Raw genomic sequence first — 16,879 nt, 5'->3', positions numbered from 1 at the left:
AAATTGTACTTTGAAAAAATATATATTGTGGAGAAATGCGGTGTGTCGAATGTGGAAAGGATGCACTGATGAAAAGCATTTTAATTGAGAAACACTCAAAAAGTATTGAAACTTAATACAGTATACTGAGTATGTTATAACGAATGCATCGTTCTTAAAATGTACTTTGGTTAAAGAGAAACGTCATGTTTTGGAGCAAAGACTTATAACTCACTCTATTTGCCGCAGCCTGCCTCCGGTCGTCCCTGGCTCGATTCGTGGCACTTTGCGATTGGAGTGGTGGTCTCTGCGTTGCTGGTCTTTGCGCCGCTGGTCTTTGCGCCGCTGGTCTTTGCGCTGCCGCCTTTGAGCCGCCGGTCTTTGCGCCGCTGGTCTTTGCGCCGCTGGTCTTTGCGCCGCTGGTCTTTGCGCTGCCGGCCTTTGAACCACCGGTCCTTGAGCCGCTGGTCTTTGCGCCGCCAGTCCTTGAGCCACCGGTCCTTGAGCCACCGGCCTCTGCCCCACCGGCCCCTCCGCCACCGGCCTCTCTCACAATTTCTTTCACTTTGGTGTTCTGCATTGTTTTGTTAATTAAAAACAGACATTTTTTTTTCTAATTGTATTTGAATGTAACAAAAAGAAAACAGTAAATCTATATTTTGTACCTACTGCGTTTTCTTTGACTTTCTCAGCTTTCTTCAGCACCCCTTTCTTTGCTTCCTCGTATTGCCGCTGTTCAGCTAAAGACTTGTTGAGCATTGGCTGAAAACTATCAAACAAAAATGACTTAGAACATTTTTCTTTAACCACGCCCCCCAAATCCGTTCACAGGGGGCCATAAATCCGGATTAGGCGGGCCTTTGCTCTCGGCGATCTGACGAGCGCCAGAAGCCTCACCAGGAGTAAGTAAAATAAGTAAAAATGTTCATGACCAACCTTTTTCTTTCTTCCTCTCTTGGCTTTTGAAACATCTGTTGATTCTTTCTGAGATGATCCCTGAAAATGGAGATGATTAAATTGTCTTCTTACAGTCTGCTTTGCAGCTAACCCCGCTGCATTTATAACTGGCCACCTGGATCAGGTGAGCTCAGTCAGGCAGAAACTGGGAACACTCAATCCAGCTAACCAGCAATGGCCTCAGAGACTTCTGCCATAGTGATGGGTTTCCCTAGAACTTCAGCATCCTCGTCAGCGACACGTGGAAAATTTATTGTATCGGGCGCAAGATCTGGGGATTGTGGACACTCAGATGCATAAAGAGGCCAGTAGAACTTTGCAAATACCGTTGCCAAGGGCCCAATACCCCCTACCAGGGATGTCCCTAACGGACAGTTGGTTGGTGATTTTGTGTTGTGTAAAAGATTTTTAAAATTTTCTTCAAAATTTACCTAATGGAGAAAAAAATATGAAATGCAAAATGAAAAAAAGAAAAAAACACATCAGCAACACTCTTTGTTCTCTTCTCTATTCATTGTACTATAGTATATAAACTAATTTAAAGATAACATTTTATTGAAGTCATATCAAACAAAAATGACTTAGAACATTTTTCTTTAACCACCCCCCCAAATCCGTCACAGGGGGCCATAAATCCTGATTAGGCGGGCCTTTGCTCTTGGCGATCTGACGAGCGCCAGAAGCCTCACCAGGAAAACCTGACAACAGAATACATTTGACTTCACTAGGAAAAACTGCAAACAATCTGTGTATAAAATTGTTTTAAGAAAATGACGTGAAATTTTAAACTTTGTGCCTATACTAAGCATTTACAGTTTAATGATGATTACTCTAAAAAGGCTAAATTGCAAGTGTCTGTTTTTATTTGAAATCAATTTTAAAAGAGTGTTTGTAACTATAAATTGTACTTTGAAAAAATATATATTGTGGAGAAATGCGGTGTGTCGAATGTGGAAAGGATGCACTGATGAAAAGCATTTTAATTGAGAAACACTCAAAAAGTATTGAAACTTAATACAGTATACTGAGTATGTTATAACGAATGCATCGTTCTTAAAATGTACTTTGGTTAAAGAGAAACGTCATGTTTTGGAGCAAAGACTTATAACTCACTCTATTTGCCGCAGCCTGCCTCCGGTCGTCCCTGGCTCGATTCGTGGCACTTTGCGATTGGAGTGGTGGTCTCTGCGCTGCTGGTCTTTGCGCCGCTGGTCTTTGCGCCGCTGGTCTTTGTGCTGCCGGCCTTTGAGCCGCCGGTCTTTGAGCCGCTGGTCTTTGCGCCGCCAGTCCTTGAGCAACCGGTCCTTGAGCCACCGGCCTCTGCCCCACCGGCCCCTCCGCCACCGGCCTCTCTCACAATTTCTTTCACTTTGGTGTTCTGCATTGTTTTGTTAATTAAAAACAGACATTTTTTTTTCTAATTGTATTTGAATGTAACAAAAAGAAAACAGTAAATCTATATTTTGTACCTACTGCGTTTTCTTTGACTTGCTCAGCTTTCTTCAGCGCCCCTTTCTTTGCTTCCTCGTATTGCCGCTGTTCAGCTAAAGACTTGTTGAGCATTGGCTGAAAACTATCAAACAAAAATGACTTAGAAAATTTTTCTTTAACCACCCCCCCAAATCCGTCACAGGGGGCCATAAATCCTGATTAGGCGGGCCTTTGCTCTTGGCGATCTGACGAGCGCCAGAAGCCTCACCAGGAGAACCTGACAACAGAATACATTTGACTTCACTAGGAAAAACTGCAAACAATCTGTGTATAAAATTGTTTTAAGAAAATGACGTGAAATTTTAAACTTTGTGCCTATACTAAGCATTTACATAAGTCAGTGTGCTAGATGGAAAACAAACAGTTTAATGATGATTACTCTAAAAAGGCTAAATTGCAAGTGTCTTTTTTATTTGAAATCAATTTTAAAAGAGTGTTTGTAACTATAAATTGTACTTTGAAAAAATATATATTGTGGAGAAATGCGGTGTGTCGAATGTGGAAAGGATGCACTGATGAAAAGCATTTTAATTGAGAAACACTCAAAAAGTATTGAAACTTAATACAGTATACTGAGTATGTTATAACGAATGCATCGTTCTTAAAATGTACTTTGGTTAAAGAGAAACGTCATGTTTTGGAGCAAAGACTTATAACTCACTCTATTTGCCGCAGCCTGCCTCCGGTCGTCCCTGGCTCGATTCGTGGCACTTTGCGATTGGAGTGGTGGTCTCTGCGCTGCTGGTCTTTGCGCCGCTGGTCTTTGCGCCGCTGGTCTTTGTGCTGCCGGCCTTTGAGCCGCCGGTCTTTGAGCCGCTGGTCTTTGCGCCGCCAGTCCTTGAGCAACCGGTCCTTGAGCCACCGGCCTCTGCCCCACCGGCCCCTCCGCCACCGGCCTCTCTCACAATTTCTTTCACTTTGGTGTTCTGCATTGTTTTGTTAATTAAAAACAGACATTTTTTTTTCTAATTGTATTTGAATGTAACAAAAAGAAAACAGTAAATCTATATTTTGTACCTACTGCGTTTTCTTTGACTTGCTCAGCTTTCTTCAGCGCCCCTTTCTTTGCTTCCTCGTATTGCCGCTGTTCAGCTAAAGACTTGTTGAGCATTGGCTGAAAACTATCAAACAAAAATGACTTAGAAAATTTTTCTTTAACCACCCCCCCAAATCCGTCACAGGGGGCCATAAATCCTGATTAGGCGGGCCTTTGCTCTTGGCGATCTGACGAGCGCCAGAAGCCTCACCAGGAGAACCTGACAACAGAATACATTTGACTTCACTAGGAAAAACTGCAAACAATCTGTGTATGAAATTGTTTTAAGAAAATGACGTGAAATTTTAAACTTTGTGCCTATACTAAGCATTTACATAAGTCAGTGTGCTAGATGGAAAACAAACAGTTTAATGATGATTACTCTAAAAAGGCTAAATTGCAAGTGTCTTTTTTATTTGAAATCAATTTTAAAAGAGTGTTTGTAACTATAAATTGTACTTTGAAAAAATATATATTGTGGAGAAATGCGGTGTGTCGAATGTGGAAAGGATGCACTGATGAAAAGCATTTTAATTGAGAAACACTCAAAAAGTATTGAAACTTAATACAGTATACTGAGTATGTTATAACGAATGCATCGTTCTTAAAATGTACTTTGGTTAAAGAGAAACGTCATGTTTTGGAGCAAAGACTTATAACTCACTCTATTTGCCGCAGCCTGCCTCCGGTCGTCCCTGGCTCGATTCGTGGCACTTTGCGATTGGAGTGGTGGTCTCTGCGTTGCTGGTCTTTGCGCCGCTGGTCTTTGCGCCGCTGGTCTTTGCGCTGCCGCCCTTTGAGCCGCCGGTCTTTGCGCCGCTGGTCTTTGCGCCGCTGGTCTTTGCGCCGCTGGTCTTTGCGCTGCCGGCCTTTGAACCACCGGTCCTTGAGCCGCTGGTCTTTGCGCCGCCAGTCCTTGAGCCACCGGTCCTTGAGCCACCGGCCTCTGCCCCACCGGCCCCTCCGCCACCGGCCTCTCTCACAATTTCTTTCACTTTGGTGTTCTGCATTGTTTTGTTAATTAAAAACAGACATTTTTTTTTCTAATTGTATTTGAATGTAACAAAAAGAAAACAGTAAATCTATATTTTGTACCTACTGCGTTTTCTTTGACTTGCTCAGCTTTCTTCAGCACCCCTTTCTTTGCTTCCTCGTATTGCCGCTGTTCAGCTAAAGACTTGTTGAGCATTGGCTGAAAACTATCAAACAAAAATGACTTAGAACATTTTTCTTTAACCACGCCCCCCAAATCCGTTCACAGGGGGCCATAAATCCGGATTAGGCGGGCCTTTGCTCTCGGCGATCTGACGAGCGCCAGAAGCCTCACCAGGAGTAAGTAAAATAAGTAAAAATGTTCATGACCAACCTTTTTCTTTCTTCCTCTCTTGGCTTTTGAAACATCTGTTGATTCTTTCTGAGATGATCCCTGAAAATGGAGATGATTAAATTGTCTTCTTACAGTCTGCTTTGCAGCTAACCCCGCTGCATTTATAACTGGCCACCTGGATCAGGTGAGCTCAGTCAGGCAGAAACTGGGAACACTCAATCCAGCTAACCAGCAATGGCCTCAGAGACTTCTGCCATAGTGATGGGTTTCCCTAGAACTTCAGCATCCTCGTCAGCGACACGTGGAAAGTTTATTGTATCGGGCGCAAGACCTGGGGATTGTGGACACTCAGATGCATAAAGAGGCCAGTAGAACTTTGCAAATACCGTTGCCAAGGGCCCAATACCCCCTACCAGGGATGTCCCTAACGGACAGTTGGTTGGTGATTTTGTGTTGTGTAAAAGATTTTTAAAATTTTCTTCAAAATTTACCTAATGGAGAAAAAAATATGAAATGCAAAATGAAAAAAAGAAAAAAACACATCAGCAACACTCTTTGTTCTCTTCTCTATTCATTGTACTATAGTATATAAACTAATTTAAAGATAACATTTTATTGAAGTCATATCAAACAAAAATGACTTAGAACATTTTTCTTTAACCACCCAACCAAATCCGTCACAGGGGGCCATAAATCCTGATTAGGCGGGCCTTTGCTCTTGGCGATCTGACGAGCGCCAGAAGCCTCACCAGGAAAACCTGACAACAGAATACATTTGACTTCACTAGGAAAAACTGCAAACAATCTGTGTATAAAATTGTTTTAAGAAAATGACGTGAAATTTTAAACTTTGTGCCTATACTAAGCATTTACAGTTTAATGATGATTACTCTAAAAAGGCTAAATTGCAAGTGTCTTTTTTATTTGAAATCAATTTTAAAAGAGTGTTTGTAACTATAAATTGTACTTTGAAAAAATATATATTGTGGAGAAATGCGGTGTGTCGAATGTGGAAAGGATGCACTGATGAAAAGCATTTTAATTGAGAAACACTCAAAAAGTATTGAAACTTAATACAGTATACTGAGTATGTTATAACGAATGCATCGTTCTTAAAATGTACTTTGGTTAAAGAGAAACGTCATGTTTTGGAGCAAAGACTTATAACTCACTCTATTTGCCGCAGCCTGCCTCCGGTCGTCCCTGGCTCGATTCGTGGCACTTTGCGATTGGAGTGGTGGTCTCTGCGTTGCTGGTCTTTGCGCCGCTGGTCTTTGCGCCGCTGGTCTTTGCGCTGCCGGCCTTTGAACCACCGGTCCTTGAGCCGCTGGTCTTTGCGCCGCCAGTCCTTGAGCCACCGGTCCTTGAGCCACCGGCCTCTGCCCCACCGGCCCCTCCGCCACCGGCCTCTCTCACAATTTCTTTCACTTTGGTGTTCTGCATTGTTTTGTTAATTAAAAACAGACATTTTTTTTTCTAATTGTATTTGAATGTAACAAAAAGAAAACAGTAAATCTATATTTTGTACCTACTGCGTTTTCTTTGACTTGCTCAGCTTTCTTCAGCGCCCCTTTCTTTGCTTCCTCGTATTGCCGCTGTTCAGCTAAAGACTTGTTGAGCATTGGCTGAAAACTATCAAACAAAAATGACTTAGAACATTTTTCTTTAACCACGCCCCCCAAATCCGTTCACAGGGGGCCATAAATCCGGATTAGGCGGGCCTTTGCTCTCGGCGATCTGACGAGCGCCAGAAGCCTCACCAGGAGTAAGTAAAATAAGTAAAAATGTTCATGACCAACCTTTTTCTTTCTTCCTCTCTTGGCTTTTGAAACATCTGTTGATTCTTTCTGAGATGATCCCTGAAAATGGAGATGATTAAATTGTCTTCTTACAGTCTGCTTTGCAGCTAACCCCGCTGCATTTATAACTGGCCACCTGGATCAGGTGAGCTCAGTCAGGCAGAAACTGGGAACACTCAATCCAGCTAACCAGCAATGGCCTCAGAGACTTCTGCCATAGTGATGGGTTTCCCTAGAACTTCAGCATCCTCGTCAGCGACACGTGGAAAGTTAATTGTATCGGGCGCAAGATCTGGGGATTGTGGACACTCAGATGCATAAAGAGGCCAGTAGAACTTTGCAAATACCGTTGCCAAGGGCCCAATACCCCCTACCAGGGATGTCCCTTACGGACAGTTGGTTGGTGATTTTGTGTTGTGTAAAAGATTTTTAAAATTTTCTTCAAAATTTACCTAATGGAGAAAAAAATATGAAATGCAAAATGAAAAAAAGAAAAAAACACATCAGCAACACTCTTTGTTCTCTTCTCTATTCATTGTACTATAGTATGTAAACTAATTTAAAGATAACATTTTATTGAAGTCATATCAAACAAAAATGACTTAGAACATTTTTCTTTAACCACCCCCCCAAATCTGTCACAGGGGGCCATAAATCCTGATTAGGCGGGCCTTTGCTCTTGGCGATCTGACGAGCACCAGAAGCCTCACCAGGAGAACCTGACAACAGAATACATTTGACTTCACTAGGAAAAACTGCAAACAATCTGTGTATAAAATTGTTTTAAGAAAATGACGTGAAATTTTAAACTTTGTGCCTATACTAAGCATTTACAGTTTAATGATGATTACTCTAAAAAGGCTAAATTGCAAGTGTCTGTTTTTATTTGAAATCAATTTTAAAAGAGTGTTTGTAACTATAAATTGTACTTTGAAAAAATATATATTGTGGAGAAATGCGGTGTGTCGAATGTGGAAAGGATGCACTGATGAAAAGCATTTTAATTGAGAAACACTCAAAAAGTATTGAAACTTAATACAGTATACTGAGTATGTTATAACGAATGCATCGTTCTTAAAATGTACTTTGGTTAAAGAGAAACGTCATGTTTTGGAGCAAAGACTTATAACTCACTCTATTTGCCGCAGCCTGCCTCCGGTCGTCCCTGGCTCGATTCGTGGCACTTTGCGATTGGAGTGGTGGTCTTTGCGCCGCTGGTCTTTGCGCTGCTGGTCTTTGCGCCGCTGGTCTTTGCGCCGCTGGTCTTTGCGCTGCCGGCCTTTGAGCCGCCGGTCTTTGAGCCGCTGGTCTTTGCGCCGCCAGTCCTTGAGCCACCGGTCCTTGAGCCACCGGCCTCTGCCCCACCGGCCCCTCCGCCACCGGCCTCTCTCACAATTTCTTTCACTTTGGTGTTCTGCATTGTTTTGTTAATTAAAAACAGACATTTTTTTGTTCTAATTGTATTTGAATGTAACAAAAAGAAAACAGTAAATCTATATTTTGTACCTACTGCGTTTTCTTTGACTTGCTCAGCTTTCTTCAGCGCCCCTTTCTTTGCTTCCTCGTATTGCCGCTGTTCAGCTAAAGACTTGTTGAGCATTGGCTAAAAACTATCAAACAAAAATGACTTAGAATATTTTTCTTTAACCACGCCCCCCAAATCCGTTCACAGGGGGCCATAAATCCGGATTTGGCGGGCCTTTGCTCTCGGCGATCTGACGAGCGCCAGAAGCCTCACCAGGAGTAAGTAAAATAAGTAAAAATGTTCATGACCAACCTTTTTCTTTCTTCCTCTCTTGGCTTTTGAAACATCTGTTGATTCTTTCTGAGATGATCCCTGAAAATGGAGATGATTAAATTGTCTTCTTACAGTCTGCTTTGCAGCTAACCCCGCTGCATTTATAACTGGCCACCTGGATCAGGTGAGCTCAGTCAGGCAGAAACTGGGAACACTCAATCCAGCTAACCAGCAATGGCCTCAGAGACTTCTGCCATAGTGATGGGTTTCCCTAGAACTTCAGCATCCTCGTCAGCGACACGTGGAAAGTTAATTGTATCGGGCGCAAGATCTGGGGATTGTGGACACTCAGATGCATAAAGAGGCCAGTAGAACTTTGCAAATACCGTTGCCAAGGGCCCAATACCCCCTACCAGGGATGTCCCTAACGGACAGTTGGTTGGTGATTTTGTGTTGTGTAAAAGATTTTTAAAATTTTCTTCAAAATTTACCTAATGGAGAAAAAAATATGAAATGCAAAAGGAAAAAAAGAAAAAAACACATCAGAAACACTCTTTGTTCTCTTCTCTATTCATTGTACTATAGTATATAAACTAATTTAAAGATAACATTTTATTGAAGTCATATCAAACAAAAATGACTTAGAACATTTTTCTTTAACCACCCCCCCAAATCCGTCACAGGGGGCCATAAATCCTGATTAGGCGGGCCTTTGCTCTTGGCGATCTGACGAGCACCAGAAGCCTCACCAGGAAAACCTGACAACAGAATACATTTGACTTCACTAGGAAAAACTGCAAACAATCTGTGTATAAAATTGTTTTAAGAAAATGACGTGAAATTTTAAACTTTGTGCCTATACTAAGCATTTACAGTTTATTGATGATTACTCTAAAAAGGCTAAATTGCAAGTGTCTGTTTTTATTTGAAATCAATTTTAAAAGAGTGTTTGTAACTATAAATTGTACTTTGAAAAAATATATATTGTGGAGAAATGCGGTGTGTCGAATGTGGAAAGGATGCACTGATGAAAAGCATTTTAATTGAGAAACACTCAAAAAGTATTGAAACTTAATACAGTATACTGAGTATGTTATAACGAATGCATCGTTCTTAAAATGTACTTTGGTTAAAGAGAAACGTCATGTTTTGGAGCAAAGACTTATAACTCACTCTATTTGCCGCAGCCTGCCTCCGGTCGTCCCTGGCTCGATTCGTGGCACTTTGCGATTGGAGTGGTGGTCTCTGCGCTGCTGGTCTTTGCGCCGCTGGTCTTTGCGCCGCTGGTCTTTGCGCTGCCGGCCTTTGAGCCGCCGGTCTTTGAGCCACCGGTCCTTGAGCCACCGGCCTCTGCCCCACCGGCCCCTCCGCCACCGGCCTCTCTCACAATTTCTTTCACTTTGGTGTTCTGCATTGTTTTGTTAATTAAAAACAGACATTTTTTTTTCTAATTGTATTTGAATGTAACAAAAAGAAAACAGTAAATCTATATTTTGTACCTACTGCGTTTTCTTTGACTTGCTCAGCTTTCTTCAGCGCCCCTTTCTTTGCTTCCTCGTATTGCCGCTGTTCAGCTAAAGACTTGTTGAGCATTGGCTGAAAACTATCAAACAAAAATGACTTAGAACATTTTTCTTTAACCACGCCCCCCAAATCCTTTCACAGGGGGCCATAAATCCGGATTAGGCGGGCCTTTGCTCTCGGCGATCTGACGAGCGCCAGAAGCCTCACCAGGAGTAAGTAAAATAAGTAAAAATGTTCATGACCAACCTTTTTCTTTCTTCCTCTCTTGGCTTTTGAAACATCTGTTGATTCTTTCTGAGATGATCCCTGAAAATGGAGATGATTAAATTGTCTTCTTACAGTCTGCTTTGCAGCTAACCCCGCTGCATTTATAACTGGCCACCTGGATCAGGTGAGCTCAGTCAGGCAGAAACTGGGAACACTCAATCCAGCTAACCAGCAATGGCCTCAGAGACTTCTGCCATAGTGATGGGTTTCCCTAGAACTTCAGCATCCTCGTCAGCGACACGTGGAAAGTTAATTGTATCGGGCGCAAGATCTGGGGATTGTGGACACTCAGATGCATAAAGAGGCCAGTAGAACTTTGCAAATACCGTTGCCAAGGGCCCAATACCCCCTACCAGGGATGTCCCTTACGGACAGTTGGTTGGTGATTTTGTGTTGTGTAAAAGATTTTTAAAATTTTCTTCAAAATTTACCTAATGGAGAAAAAAATATGAAATGCAAAATGAAAAAAAGAAAAAAACACATCAGCAACACTCTTTGTTCTCTTCTCTATTCATTGTACTATAGTATGTAAACTAATTTAAAGATAACATTTTATTGAAGTCATATCAAACAAAAATGACTTAGAACATTTTTCTTTAACCACCCCCCCAAATCTGTCACAGGGGGCCATAAATCCTGATTAGGCGGGCCTTTGCTCTTGGCGATCTGACGAGCACCAGAAGCCTCACCAGGAGAACCTGACAACAGAATACATTTGACTTCACTAGGAAAAACTGCAAACAATCTGTGTATAAAATTGTTTTAAGAAAATGACGTGAAATTTTAAACTTTGTGCCTATACTAAGCATTTACAGTTTAATGATGATTACTCTAAAAAGGCTAAATTGCAAGTGTCTGTTTTTATTTGAAATCAATTTTAAAAGAGTGTTTGTAACTATAAATTGTACTTTGAAAAAATATATATTGTGGAGAAATGCGGTGTGTCGAATGTGGAAAGGATGCACTGATGAAAAGCATTTTAATTGAGAAACACTCAAAAAGTATTGAAACTTAATACAGTATACTGAGTATGTTATAACGAATGCATCGTTCTTAAAATGTACTTTGGTTAAAGAGAAACGTCATGTTTTGGAGCAAAGACTTATAACTCACTCTATTTGCCGCAGCCTGCCTCCGGTCGTCCCTGGCTCGATTCGTGGCACTTTGCGATTGGAGTGGTGGTCTTTGCGCCGCTGGTCTTTGCGCTGCTGGTCTTTGCGCCGCTGGTCTTTGCGCCGCTGGTCTTTGCGCTGCCGGCCTTTGAACCACCGGTCCTTGAGCCGCTGGTCTTTGCGCCGCCAGTCCTTGAGCCACCGGTCCTTGAGCCACCGGCCTCTGCCCCACCGGCCCCTCCGCCACCGGCCTCTCTCACAATTTCTTTCACTTTGGTGTTCTGCATTGTTTTGTTAATTAAAAACAGACATTTTTTTTTCTAATTGTATTTGAATGTAACAAAAAGAAAACAGTAAATCTATATTTTGTACCTACTGCGTTTTCTTTGACTTGCTCAGCTTTCTTCAGCGCCCCTTTCTTTGCTTCCTCGTATTGCCGCTGTTCAGCTAAAGACTTGTTGAGCATTGGCTGAAAACTATCAAACAAAAATGACTTAGAACATTTTTCTTTAACCACGCCCCCCAAATCCGTTCACAGGGGGCCATAAATCCGGACTAGGCGGGCCTTTGCTCTCGGCGATCTGACGAGCGCCAGAAGCCTCACCAGGAGTAAGTAAAATAAGTAAAAATGTTCATGACCAACCTTTTTCTTTCTTCCTCTCTTGGCTTTTGAAACATCTGTTGATTCTTTCTGAGATGATCCCTGAAAATGGAGATGATTAAATTGTCTTCTTACAGTCTGCTTTGCAGCTAACCCCGCTGCATTTATAACTGGCCACCTGGATCAGGTGAGCTCAGTCAGGCAGAAACTGGGAACACTCAATCCAGCTAACCAGCAATGGCCTCAGAGACTTCTGCCATAGTGATGGGTTTCCCTAGAACTTCAGCATCCTCGTCAGCGACACGTGGAAAGTTAATTGTATCGGGCGCAAGATCTGGGGATTGTGGACACTCAGATGCATAAAGAGGCCAGTAGAACTTTGCAAATACCGTTGCCAAGGGCCCAATACCCCCTACCAGGGATGTCCCTTACGGACAGTTGGTTGGTGATTTTGTGTTGTGTAAAAGATTTTTAAAATTTTCTTCAAAATTTACCTAATGGAGAAAAAAATATGAAATGCAAAATGAAAAAAAGAAAAAAACACATCAGCAACACTCTTTGTTCTCTTCTCTATTCATTGTACTATAGTATGTAAACTAATTTAAAGATAACATTTTATTGAAGTCATATCAAACAAAAATGACTTAGAACATTTTTCTTTAACCACCCCCCCAAATCTGTCACAGGGGGCCATAAATCCTGATTAGGCGGGCCTTTGCTCTTGGCGATCTGACGAGCACCAGAAGCCTCACCAGGAGAACCTGACAACAGAATACATTTGACTTCACTAGGAAAAACTGCAAACAATCTGTGTATAAAATTGTTTTAAGAAAATGACGTGAAATTTTAAACTTTGTGCCTATACTAAGCATTTACAGTTTAATGATGATTACTCTAAAAAGGCTAAATTGCAAGTGTCTGTTTTTATTTGAAATCAATTTTAAAAGAGTGTTTGTAACTATAAATTGTACTTTGAAAAAATATATATTGTGGAGAAATGCGGTGTGTCGAATGTGGAAAGGATGCACTGATGAAAAGCATTTTAAATGAGAAACACTCAAAAAGTATTGAAACTTAATACAGTATACTGAGTATGTTATAACGAATGCATCGTTCTTAAAATGTACTTTGGTTAAAGAGAAACGTCATGTTTTGGAGCAAAGACTTATAACTCACTCTATTTGCCGCAGCCTGCCTCCGGTCGTCCCTGGCTCGATTCGTGGCACTTTGCGATTGGAGTGGTGGTCTTTGCGCCGCTGGTCTTTGCGCTGCTGGTCTTTGCGCCGCTGGTCTTTGCGCCGCTGGTCTTTGCGCTGCCGGCCTTTGAGCCGCCGGTCTTTGAGCCGCTGGTCTTTGCGCCGCCAGTCCTTGAGCCACCGGTCCTTGAGCCACCGGCCTCTGCCCCACCGGCCCCTCCGCCACCGGCCTCTCTCACAATTTCTTTCACTTTGGTGTTCTGCATTGTTTTGTTAATTAAAAACAGACATTTTTTTGTTCTAATTGTATTTGAATGTAACAAAAAGAAAACAGTAAATCTATATTTTGTACCTACTGCGTTTTCTTTGACTTGCTCAGCTTTCTTCAGCGCCCCTTTCTTTGCTTCCTCGTATTGCCGCTGTTCAGCTAAAGACTTGTTGAGCATTGGCTAAAAACTATCAAACAAAAATGACTTAGAATATTTTTCTTTAACCACGCCCCCCAAATCCGTTCACAGGGGGCCATAAATCCGGATTAGGCGGGCCTTTGCTCTCGGCGATCTGACGAGCGCCAGAAGCCTCACCAGGAGTAAGTAAAATAAGTAAAAATGTTCATGACCAACCTTTTTCTTTCTTCCTCTCTTGGCTTTTGAAACATCTGTTGATTCTTTCTGAGATGATCCCTGAAAATGGAGATGATTAAATTGTCTTCTTACAGTCTGCTTTGCAGCTAACCCCGCTGCATTTATAACTGGCCACCTGGATCAGGTGAGCTCAGTCAGGCAGAAACTGGGAACACTCAATCCAGCTAACCAGCAATGGCCTCAGAGACTTCTGCCATAGTGATGGGTTTCAGTAGAACTTCAGCATCCTCGTCAGCGACACGTGGAAAGTTAATTGTATCGGGCGCAAGATCTGGGGATTGTGGACACTCAGATGCATAAAGAGGCCAGTAGAACTTTGCAAATACCGTTGCCAAGGGCCCAATACCCCCTACCAGGGATGTCCCTTAGGGACAGTTGGTTGGTGATTTTGTGTTGTGTAAAAGATTTTTAAAGTTTTCTTCAAAATTTACCTAATGGAGAAAAAAATATGAAATGCAAAAGGAAAAAAAGAAAAAAACACATCAGAAACACTCTTTGTTCTCTTCTCTATTCATTGTACTATAGTATATAAACTAATTTAAAGATAACATTTTATTGAAGTCATATCAAACAAAAATGACTTAGAACATTTTTCTTTAACCACCCCCCCAAATCCGTCACAGGGGGCCATAAATCCTGATTAGGCGGGCCTTTGCTCTTGGCGATCTGACGAGCGCCAGAAGCCTCACCAGGAGAACCTGACAACAGAATACATTTGACTTCACTAGGAAAAACTGCAAACAATCTGTGTATAAAATTGTTTTAAGAAAATGACGTGAAATTTTAAACTTTGTGCCTATACTAAGCATTTACAGTTTAATGATGATTACTCTAAAAAGGCTAAATTGCAAGTGTCTGTTTTTATTTGAAATCAATTTTAAAAGAGTGTTTGTAACTATAAATTGTACTTTGAAAAAATATATATTGTGGAGAAATGCGGTGTGTCGAATGTGGAAAGGATGCACTGATGAAAAGCATTTTAATTGAGAAACACTCAAAAAGTATTGAAACTTAATACAGTATACTGAGTATGTTATAACGAATGCATCGTTCTTAAAATGTACTTTGGTTAAAGAGAAACGTCATGTTTTGGAGCAAAGACTTATAACTCACTCTATTTGCCGCAGCCTGCCTCCGGTCGTCCCTGGCTCGATTCGTGGCACTTTGCGATTGGAGTGGTGGTCTCTGCGCTGCTGGTCTTTGCGCCGCTGGTCTTTGCGCCGCTGGTCTTTGCGCTGCCGGCCTTTGAGCCGCCGGTCTTTGAGCCGCTGGTCTTTGCGCCGCCAGTCCTTGAGCCACCGGTCCTTGAGCCACCGGCCTCTGCCCCACCGGCCCCTCCGCCACCGGCCTCTCTCACAATTTCTTTCACTTTGGTGTTCTGCATTGTTTTGTTAATTAAAAACAGACATTTTTTTTTCTAATTGTATTTGAATGTAACAAAAAGAAAACAGTAAATCTATATTTTGTACCTACTGCGTTTTCTTTGACTTGCTCAGCTTTCTTCAGCGCCCCTTTCTTTGCTTCCTCGTATTGCCGCTGTTCAGCTAAAGACTTGTTGAGCATTGGCTGAAAACTATCAAACAAAAATGACTTAGAACATTTTTCTTTAACCACGCCCCCCAAATCCTTTCACAGGGGGCCATAAATCCGGATTAGGCGGGCCTTTGCTCTCGGCGATCTGACGAGCGCCAGAAGCCTCACCAGGAGTAAGTAAAATAAGTAAAAATGTTCATGACCAACCTTTTTCTTTCTTCCTCTCTTGGCTTTTGAAACATCTGTTGATTCTTTCTGAGATGATCCCTGAAAATGGAGATGATTAAATTGTCTTCTTACAGTCTGCTTTGCAGCTAACCCCGCTGCATTTATAACTGGCCACCTGGATCAGGTGAGCTCAGTCAGGCAGAAACTGGGAACACTCAATCCAGCTAACCAGCAATGGCCTCAGAGACTTCTGCCATAGTGATGGGTTTCCCTAGAACTTCAGCATCCTCGTCAGCGACACGTGGAAAGTTAATTGTATCGGGCGCAAGATCTGGGGATTGTGGACACTCAGATGCATAAAGAGGCCAGTAGAACTTTGCAAATACCGTTGCCAAGGGCCCAATACCCCCTACCAGGGATGTCCCTTACGGAAAGTTGGTTGGTGATTTTGTGTTGTGTAAAAGATTTTTAAAATTTTCTTCAAAATTTACCTAATGGAGAAAAAAATATGAAATGCAAAATGAAAAAAAGAAAAAAACACATCAGCAACACTCTTTGTTCTCTTCTCTATTCATTGTACTATAGTATATAAACTAATTTAAAGATAACATTTTATTGAAGTCATATCAAACAAAAATGACTTAGAACATTTTTCTTTAACCACCCCCCCAAATCCGTCACAGGGGGCCATAAATCCTGATTAGGCGGGCCTTTGCTCTTGGCGATCTGACGAGCACCAGAAGCCTCACCAGGAGAACCTGACAACAGAATACATTTGACTTCACTAGGAAAAACTGCAAACAATCTGTGTATAAAATTGTTTTAAGAAAATGACGTGAAATTTTAAACTTTGTGCCTATACTAAGCATTTACATAAGTCAGTGTGCTAGATGGAAAACAAACAGTTTAATGATGATTACTCTAAAAAGGCTAAATTGCAAGTGTCTGTTTTTATTTGAAATCAATTTTAAAAGAGTGTTTGTAACTATAAATTGTACTTTGAAAAAATATATATTGTGGAGAAATGCGGTGTGTCGAATGTGGAAAGGATGCACTGATGAAAAGCATTTTAATTGAGAAACATTCAAAAAGTATTGAAACTTAATACAGTATACTGAGTATGTTATAACGAATGCATCGTTCTTAAAATGTACTTTGGTTAAAGAGAGGTGCGTTGCACCTCAAGTTGAGGTGCAACGCAAGGCACGTTTACCGCTGCCTGTTAAAGGCAGATTTCCCTTTTTTTAGCGCGTGCAGGTTCCTCTTCTGTCCCTTCATTGGCCCGTTTTCCTTGTAGAAGCAACTTTCTAAAGAAGTTTATGTTTTGCTCTTTTTGGTTGTTTGGGTTTAATTTTAGCGGATTGGGTGTATCACGTGATGTTTGGTGTCGCGACTTTGACGTGCGTTAAGTGTGACGGATGTAACAGAGAGAATCCGGTCAATTTTTAAAATAAAACGTTTTTTCGAAAAAAACAATAAAATGAAAATTATTTTTTCTTTCTGTGCG

At 41.6% G+C, this 16,879-nt stretch overlaps 2 protein-coding genes across 8 annotated transcripts; both read right to left on the bottom strand.

The window, feature by feature from the left end:
• Nucleotides 1-215: 215 nt before the first annotated feature.
• Nucleotides 216-8,271, bottom strand: LOC110013705 (trichohyalin-like). Its single transcript, XM_023953487.1, has 15 exons — nt 8,096-8,271; nt 7,724-8,003; nt 6,590-6,649; nt 6,319-6,422; nt 5,963-6,227; nt 4,830-4,889; nt 4,559-4,662; nt 4,128-4,467; nt 3,445-3,548; nt 3,089-3,353; nt 2,406-2,509; nt 2,050-2,314; nt 916-975; nt 645-748; nt 216-553 (listed from the first exon to the last, which is right to left on the bottom strand). The coding sequence occupies exons 1-15, from the start codon at nt 8,187-8,189 to the stop codon at nt 216-218; spliced, it is 2,547 nt and encodes an 848-aa protein (XP_023809255.1). The 5' UTR covers nt 8,190-8,271.
• LOC111948490 (inner centromere protein-like) lies at nt 8,258-16,444 on the bottom strand. 7 transcript variants are annotated; one of them, XM_023961914.1, is made up of 12 exons: nt 15,412-16,444; nt 15,141-15,244; nt 14,785-15,049; nt 13,380-13,710; nt 13,008-13,287; nt 11,874-11,933; nt 11,603-11,706; nt 11,232-11,511; nt 10,098-10,157; nt 9,827-9,930; nt 9,501-9,735; nt 8,258-8,426 (listed from the first exon to the last, which is right to left on the bottom strand). In XM_023961914.1, the coding sequence occupies exons 4-12, from the start codon at nt 13,471-13,473 to the stop codon at nt 8,324-8,326; spliced, it is 1,320 nt and encodes a 439-aa protein (XP_023817682.1). In that variant the 5' UTR covers nt 13,474-13,710; nt 14,785-15,049; nt 15,141-15,244; nt 15,412-16,444; the 3' UTR covers nt 8,258-8,323. The 7 variants fall into 7 exon arrangements, with proteins under 7 accessions (XP_023817682.1, XP_023817643.1, XP_023817757.1 ...); XM_023961875.1 differs by having other exon boundaries at nt 15,145-15,244; XM_023962084.1 differs by having other exon boundaries at nt 8,342-8,426; nt 9,831-9,930; nt 15,145-15,244.
• Between the last annotated feature and the right edge of the window lie 435 nt (nt 16,445-16,879).

This window comes from Oryzias latipes, chromosome 1, assembly GCF_002234675.1.
Source record: "Oryzias latipes chromosome 1, ASM223467v1".
In the NCBI taxonomy this organism is placed as follows: domain Eukaryota; kingdom Metazoa; phylum Chordata; class Actinopteri; order Beloniformes; family Adrianichthyidae; genus Oryzias; species Oryzias latipes.
The sequence above is the reverse complement of the archived record's forward strand: the minus strand, read 5'-3'. Positions and strand labels throughout refer to the sequence as shown.